The 7,794-nt window shown below is 52.0% G+C and overlaps 1 protein-coding gene across 1 annotated transcript; it reads left to right on the top strand.

The window, feature by feature from the left end:
* The first annotated feature begins 986 nt into the window (after positions 1 to 986).
* PRRT1B (proline rich transmembrane protein 1B) lies at positions 987 to 6,909 on the top strand. The gene is made up of 4 exons (XM_027869691.1): positions 987 to 1,276; positions 4,470 to 5,017; positions 5,885 to 6,022; positions 6,298 to 6,909. Exons 1-4 carry the CDS (start codon positions 1,267 to 1,269, stop codon positions 6,445 to 6,447), a joined length of 846 nt encoding a protein of 281 aa, XP_027725492.1. The 5' UTR covers positions 987 to 1,266; the 3' UTR covers positions 6,448 to 6,909.
* The last annotated feature ends 885 nt before the right edge of the window (positions 6,910 to 7,794 follow it).

The raw sequence follows: 7,794 nt of genomic DNA, 5'->3' as shown, positions 1-7,794 counted from the left end.
TTGACTCAATTCTCTCACCTGTAAAATAAAGTGGGCTGGACCAGATCAAGCCCATGAAACTCTCTAGTCTGACAAGACTTCCAAAAGAGTTGGGATGGGTGTAAAGCAGGCATGGGGAACCTTTGGCCTTGAGGCCACATGTGGCCCTCTAGGTCCTCAAGTGTGGCCCTCTGACTGAATCCAGTTCCCCACCCCTGGGTAGAGAATGAAGGAAATTCCCAAGGTCAAAGGCTTCTCTAAAGCCAAGCCTTTACAGGCTCCAGGCTTGGAAAGGGCCTTGGTTTCAGAGAATTATACCTAAATTTCTATTCATATTTCTATAATGCCTTAAAAAACACTTTCTTTACCACAGCCCTATAAGAATGATTATTGTTATTACTGGTTTGAGATCAAGAGAAGGACCCCCTAACCTTTCTGCCAGAACTTTTCTCCTCATCTCTCCCTGCTTCCCTCTAGCTTTATCTCTGTCCTCCCCATTCCTTTGATGTACCACTGGATACTAGGCAGTTTTATTTTTAAAAATCAGTTTATTTCAGTAAGTATTTAGGAAGCACCAAATATATGCCTAACATTGATTGAACTCCAACAAGATGTTCAACATTACTGAGCACCAAGTGTCTATCTAGCATTTGAGTGGCAAGCCTAATTGTCCTCTTCTGTGACCCCCAAATGAGCTGCTGGTCTGAGTTCTTCCCCAGCTTCCCAGGAGGCCCCAGCAAAGGAGTGGTTGAGACCTCAGAAAGGACTTGTCCTGCCTTGGGCTCCACCAGCCAGTCAGTGCCATCGTGATAATCTGTCACCTTGGGACCCTCCAGAGTGTCTTTCGAGCAAGATGAGGCTGCTGGGGCTGTTTGTGGATCAAAGACTAGAGGCATTGCTTCCCCTGCCCTGGGCCCCCGAGGAGGGAGGTGTCAGTCTCTGGCCAGTTCCCATCGGGCAGGGCCCATCAGCTTTGCCAGGCACTGCCATCCGGCAGAATGGGGTTCTGGGGCACGGAAAAAACTGGTACAGAGGGGCCCCGGAATGAGGGCTCCTTGTTGACACAGCCGGCTGCAAACAAGCCTGTCAATTATTAACGGAGCTAAGTCAGGCTACAGGAAACTGGAGCCCAGCAAGGAAAGAGGAGCCCCAGGGCAGGACAGTCACTGCTCAGAGGACTGAGCCGGAGCAGGTCCGGGTTCTGGGCACCAGGCGGTGAGCAGAGAGAAGGAGCACCTGTGGCCTGGGCAGCCCAGCCCACTGCCCAGCCCAAGAGGACTATTCTCCATGGAGCCAGGTAGGAGAGCCCCCGCCCCCAGAGAGAGAGGGGAGGCTCCCCCGGGGGATCTGGGGAGGGGGTCTGCGAAGTAGACAGTGCCTCTCACCCAGGTGCCATGCTCACCGCCTGCTCCTTCCTGGGTCCTCTTTGTCCCCTTTCTACAGCCCACAGAAATGGGTTGCTGGGCTTCTAGGAAGCTCAGAGAAATGGAGCACTGTCAGGAAGGAGATGAGGAAGAAGGAGAGGAGGAGGAGGAGGGAGTGGAGGAGAAGGGAAGCAGATCTTGGTTCCAGAGGGACTTGTGGGCAGGTCTTGATCTGACCCCTTCCAAGGTGAGCAGAGAAGCCACCTTCGTCCCAAACCAGTTTCCAAGAACCCCAGGTGGGTCCGATTGTTTGCCAACAGTCAATCAATCAATCAACAACCAGCAAATAATTATATATTTGCACAGAGAAGGGAGAGTGTTTACCGGGGCCATAGGATAGAGGGGGAAAAGGAGAGAAGAGTCTGGACTAGGGCATCTTGGGATCTCCAAGAAATATCACACAGTCATAGACTTCAAGCTGACTTCAAAATGAGGTCCTGAGAATTACTGTACTAGTATGTGTCTGAGACAAGATCTGAACCCAGGTCTTTCTCACCCCAAGCCCAGCAAGCTTTGCACAGCCTCTAAGGCGGGAGAGGTTTTGGGACTTCAGTATGAGATCCGCCAGTGCCAGGGGTTAATGGCAGAGAGCAGAGCAGAGGTGAGCACTCAGCTGTCTCCCCAGGGAGTCATGGGGTCAGCTAATTATGTGGGTGGGGGGAGATGGCTGAGTCCTGTGGTAATGGACCATCCAACCCTAATCTTATTCTTACCCTTCCCCCCAGGATTATATTAGTGGTAACCCCGGCAGAGCCCTTTTTCTCCCTTTGAAGTCAGAGATAGGGAGGAGGGGTGAACAAAGACCAGGAAGGCGAGGTGCCCTTCTGGGAAAGGTGAAGGCATGCGTGGGTCAGAGGGCAGAGTAGACGCCAGCACATAGCCGCAGCTGGAGGCTGTTCCCTCCCCTTCCCCTTCCAGTCACTGTGCCCAGACCACGTCTAGGGAAAAGACGCCGGGGTCCTCGTTCATCTTTGTGTCGTCTTAGAACCTCACAGAGTACACTGCACATAGTAGGCACTTAATAAATGCTTCAGAATGGAAGAAATATGAAAGGCAAAGACTGAGACAGGGACAGGCAGAGAAATGAGAGGGCCAGAAAGAGAGCACAGGAGGAGGAAGAGACTGGGGATGAGGCAGGGGCTGGAGAAGGAGTGATGGGAGAGAGAGGAATTACATAGAGCCTAGTGGCCCTTTCCTCCCCATCCCCCAAGCTGTCCCTGCTCCACAGGGGACCCCGGGGCCTCTATGGAGCAAGGCTCACTTTACTGGGGAGAGAAACACAGCCTTGTCAGCGGCCTTGATCTGGAGGAGATGGGAGCTTGCTGAGAGCCAGCCGGGGTGGGGGGGGGTGGGCTGGGGGTGGGGGTGAAGAAGCCCAGATGCTTTTCACCTTCCCATCTGCCTTTAGTTGTCTCTCCTTGGGGTCCCCTGCCAGGAGCCTGCGATACCTCAGGCTCCCCTCGTAGAGCGGGGTCCAAATTATGGTCTGCATGTCTCCATTGGACACTGATGTTTTCTTAGAGGGCTGGCCCCAGCCTGGACCTGGGAGCCTTGTTGGCCCCTGACGTAAGATCAGGTGAGTCTGGGGCTCTCTTGGGAGAAACCTGAGGCCCCAAAAGCTTTCCAAAGATATCCGCTATCAGCCTGTGCTTGGACATTTATTTACTTTCCCTAACCTTATCTGCACCTGATCAGGCCTGGTATTTGCCTAGGTGAGGCCAGGGGGAGAAGCTGCGGTTTATGTTATGATGACAGGGTTTGGGGTAGGGGGAGGCCAGCTAGCATGGAAGGGGAGACACCTGGCCCAGATTTGCTGAGCCCCATGGTGATGGGATGGGAGAGCCTGGAGTGGAACCCCTCCAGGCGGGGCAGCTGGGCCAGGTACCTAGGGAACCAGAGGGCGTCAAAGGAAGCACCCGGCTGAGGCCAGTGAATCAACAAACCTTTATTAACCAATCTATAAGCATTTATTAAGCACTTGCCATATTATATGCCCCATTGTGAGGCCTGATCAGTCTTGACTCATCGGTGCCAGGCACTGGGCTAGGCACAGGGGACACTAAGGGAGGTAAAGGATAATCCCTCTTCTTTAGAAACTCACAGCCTAAGGCCAGGTTGGGGAGTGGGGGGCGACAACATGGAGACAGTTATTATACAAATAAGCTGTGTACTGGGTAAACTGGAAATAATAAATCAACAGGGGGAGGAGATTGGAAAGGTTTCCTATAGAGGGTGGGCTTTTAGCTGGGACTTGTAGGAAGCCAGGGAAGCCAGGAGGAGAGAGGAAGAGGAAGAGCATTCCAGGCGTGGGGAACGGCCAGGGAGAAGCCAGGAGGCCCGAGTTACCTGATCTCAGTGGGATGCACAGTGTAAGAGCACTGCAAAGGTAGGGGCAGGTTATAAGGGGCCTTGAATGTCAAACATTTTCTGTTTATCTTGGAGAAAATAGAGAGCTACTAACATATATAGAATGGGGGGAGAGGAAGCAAAGGGAAGAACCATCAGTCAGTCAATCAAGTATTTTTTAAAGCCCCTACCTACTATGTGCCAGGCCCTCTGACAGAGATACAAAGAAATATATAATAAAAAATATAATTGCAATAACATAGGAAAATATAATGGAAACAACAAGTAAACCTACGTAGAAACAAGCTATATACAGGATAAATAAATAAATGGGTGGCCCTCTGCTTTAGGAAGGTCACTTTGGCAACTTGGCCACTAATGAATGAGCATACTATCATGGTGAGAGTGCGGGGTTTGCTGCCAGAGCTGTGTTCAGATCCCAGCTCTATGCCTTACTGCTATGTGACCTCGGGTGGGTTATTTCACTCTCTGACTCACCTTCCTCATCTATAGACTGAAGAAAGGCTGGGAGCTACTGACATTCTAGGTTCTAGGTTCTAGGTTCCATTCCAGCTCTGGCATCCTGTTCTCCAATTCTGTGAGTTGGGAATAGGTATCCAAGCAGTGCACATGAAGGAATGACAGCTGCTCCAAGTCCCTGGCCCTTTCTGTCCAAGTTTTGGGTGATGTGGGTCTCATGTGACCGTCATTCTCTCAAAGGTCCAGAAGCCAGAGGCAGCAGCACTGTCCCTTCCTCGGACCCACGCCCCAGCCGCGAGCTCTCAGGCACAGGGGATGCCGTGGGTGCTGCAGCAGAACCAGCGGAGGAGGGCAGTGTCCCCAGGGCTAGTGGGGAGAGCAGAGAGACGGCAGCAGAACTACCTCCGCTGCCCAACCTGGCATCCTGGAACGATGGCGCAGCCTCATCCCACCTGAGTCCTCCGCAGCCCAAGCCTGCTGAGGAGAATGGGCAGATGCCCAAGTGTGCAGCAGGCATCGGCTTCGTGGGAGAGCCTCCACCCTATACCCCGCCGGATCCCAAGGCTGTCCATATGCTCTACCCTCCATTCCCGTCTGGCTTCTCTGGGCAAATGCCTATTCTGTATCAGCCAGGACCTTCACCACAGCCTCTCTACCCACCAGCACCATCAGCCACACCTTTGTATCCATCAGGACCCTCTCCAACACCCCTCTACCCACCGGCGTCTTCACCCGCATCTCTGTACCCATCACCAAACCTGTCTTCTGGAGCTTTCCCCTATACCATTGTACGTGGCATAGTGGTATCATCTCTATCCTCATCTCTCCGTCCTAGCCCACACAGTGCCTCAGATGGGGAGGCAACTTAGATGACCAGTTTAAAGTAGATTAGTCCCCCAAGTAGAAGGATTAGTTTGAGAGTGGCACCTCTTCCCTCAGCTTCCCACTGGGGGAGGTGTTTAGGGGGGCCTTAGTCTATGAACCATTTTTCAGGGTGGGCAGAAAATCCAAGGGACTGAGCCCTTAGACACATTCCACTATGGCCTGGCCTCCTGTCATTGGGCTCAGTGGGTCCTGCCTTAGAAGGGGAGTCCTATCCCCTCACTTTACAGATGAGGAAAATGAGGCATAGAGAAGTGACTTATCCAAGGTCACAGATAGTAAGTGTCAGAGTCAGGGACTGAAATTCCACTGTCCTGTCTCTGAGGGAAGGGAGGGGAAGAAAGTAAGAATTTATGTAGTGCCTCCTATGTTCCAGTCACTGTGCTAAGCACTTTTTAAAAACATCTTATCTCCTTTGATCTAAAAATTCATTATTCTTTTCCTGTTACCATGTTGGATGGGATTAATATGCTGGCTGGATAGGGAGGGTGTGTTGGAGTGGAAAAAATGCTATGCCTGGAGTTTGGTCCTCCACCTACTTATTACCTCTGTGACCTTGGGCAAGTCATTTAACTTCTTGGTCTCAATTTGCCCCATCCCAAAATGGGGATCATAATATTTGACCTGCGCTGAGGCTGGGGACGAGGTTATCTCCAGAGGTCCCTCAGAGCTGTACAGAGCAATGATTCTATGACTTGGTCCTCATCTCTCCCTTCCTTAGGGCCTCTTTCACTCTCTTCAACCCCCTCCTCAGCCTTTATTCTCCCTTGCAGTATAACAGCCCCATGAACAATATGTCAGCTGCCATGGACCGGAGGCCCCTGCCTAAGGATTACATGGTAGAGTCTGTGTTGGTAACCCTCTTCTGCTGCCTGATCACCGGGCTCATCGCCATTGTCTACTCTCATGAGGTAGGCTGACCCGCAGCCGGGGCAATGCCAGGCCAGGGTGATGCCAGGCTGGGGCTTCCGAGGGAGGGCACTGGGGATTTATCTGGTGCCAGGAGTGTGCTTCCTTCTTTTAAACTTTCTGGTCTAGGACTGCTCTCTCCTGGAAGGAGTTAACCTGCAACCCTGTGGCTCCCCAGCCCTGGGGGTGGGTGAGGGGAGGGGAGGGAGGGAAGAAAGCTTGGGATTCTTGAAACAATGGCCCTATTTACCTCTGGCCTTCTTTCTCTGTGCCCCAGACCCGTGCAGCTCTGAGCCGGGGAGACCTGGCTCACGCAGAACAGGCCTCCAAGAAAGCTCGCTCCCTGGTGCTCTTCAGTTTGCTCTTTGGGGTCTTTGTGTCCACCAGCTGGGTCATCTACGTCATAGTGGCCCTTTACATTCCCTGAGGGACCTTTCCTGGGACTTCTCCTCCTGATGCCCAGGGCAACGCCTGGCTGCTGCTGCTGCTGCTGCCGCCCAGGACATAGAAGAGGAAAGCACCCAGCGTATCCAAGCTGCTCTCATTCTGTGGACTCTTCCCTCCTCTCCTGCCTGCCCTCCAGGGAGAGAGCAGGGTCTGCAGTGCTGCTCCTCAACTGCCCACCTGCTGCCACTCTGCCCCTGGGACTCGCCAGCCCTTCTACTGGAACTCACTGTGGCACCATTTGGCACTATCCTCTGGCCCAGGATGCCATCTGAGATGTTGGGGGCATTAGCCCGGGTCCTCCATGAGCTGTGATGAAACTCCCCACCCAGGGCCAATCTCTGCTTTTCTATTGGCCTTCCCAGCCCAGCTCTGAAGATGAGAGAGAGAGAAGAAGGAGAAGGAGAAGGAGAAGGAGAAGGAGAAGGAGAAGGAGAAGAAGAAAGAGAGGGGGAAGAGAAGGATGGAAAGAGAGGGCCCTTGGGCAGCTTGTTTCCCTTTTCTGGGCCTCAGTTTCCTTCTCTGTAAAATAAGGAGTTGGAGTAGATGACCCCTCCAAGGTCTCTTCTGGATTTACATCCTATGATGTCTCTCTGGGTTGGCCCTGCGGCACTTTAGTGTTCCTATTGGTGAACCCAGCATCTACTAGCAACCAGAGGACTAACCATTCTTCCAAGGACACTCCAAAGTCCAGGAAGCTGTCAGGAAAAGATAATAATTCCTTCCCGGTTTCTTCATCCCGATCTCCAAGGAGAGCCCAAGGCAGAGCCAATCAGTATTTGTTATTTCCCCCACTGCATTGGAGAGATGAGATCGTCTGTGTCCCAGGGCTTGGGCTTCATCTTCCTCTCTCCCTTTTGACCTTATGACCGGCTCTCTTGCCACCTGGTCCTCCACCCCACCCCAGAGCCATGAGTTTCACAGTGACTCTCTCAAACCTTAACTTCCTGAAACCAGGTGAGTATGTTTGGTCAATAAACGAAAACCCTGAGCAAAACCCTGTGTGTGTGGATGATGTGCTGCTTGGACTCCACTGGGTCTCCACACATCTCTTTCCTTTGGGCATCACCTGCCAGATTTAGTAAGCTAGAGGTGCCAAGTGTGAGGCTTATGGGCTGCATGCCGCTTGTAACACTCCTGAGTGTGGTTCAAATGAGATTAAAATGTAACTGGGAAATATTTAACAAAATAAATAAAAACACAATCAATCGTAGACAATATTACATTTAAAACTAAGTCAACATGTGGCTCGAAGGCATTCTTGTGTATAGATTAATGGCCCCTGTTTCTATTTCAGGTTAACATCACTGAGGGAAGCCAGGAAGTATCT

Source organism: Vombatus ursinus, unplaced genomic scaffold (genome assembly GCF_900497805.2).
Source record: "Vombatus ursinus unplaced genomic scaffold, bare-nosed wombat genome assembly UNPS02014793.1, whole genome shotgun sequence".
NCBI lineage: Eukaryota > Metazoa > Chordata > Mammalia > Diprotodontia > Vombatidae > Vombatus > Vombatus ursinus.
This window is presented reverse-complemented; position numbering and strand designations above follow the sequence as displayed.

Bases quoted from the DNA above. Each gene is read 5' to 3' on its own strand.
- PRRT1B (XM_027869691.1), top strand. The intron at 5,018-5,884 runs GTACGTGGCATA...TCTCCCTTGCAG, and splicing joins GAGCTTTCCCCTATACCATT to TATAACAGCCCCATGAACAA. The intron at 6,023-6,297 runs GTAGGCTGACCC...TCTGTGCCCCAG, and splicing joins CCATTGTCTACTCTCATGAG to ACCCGTGCAGCTCTGAGCCG.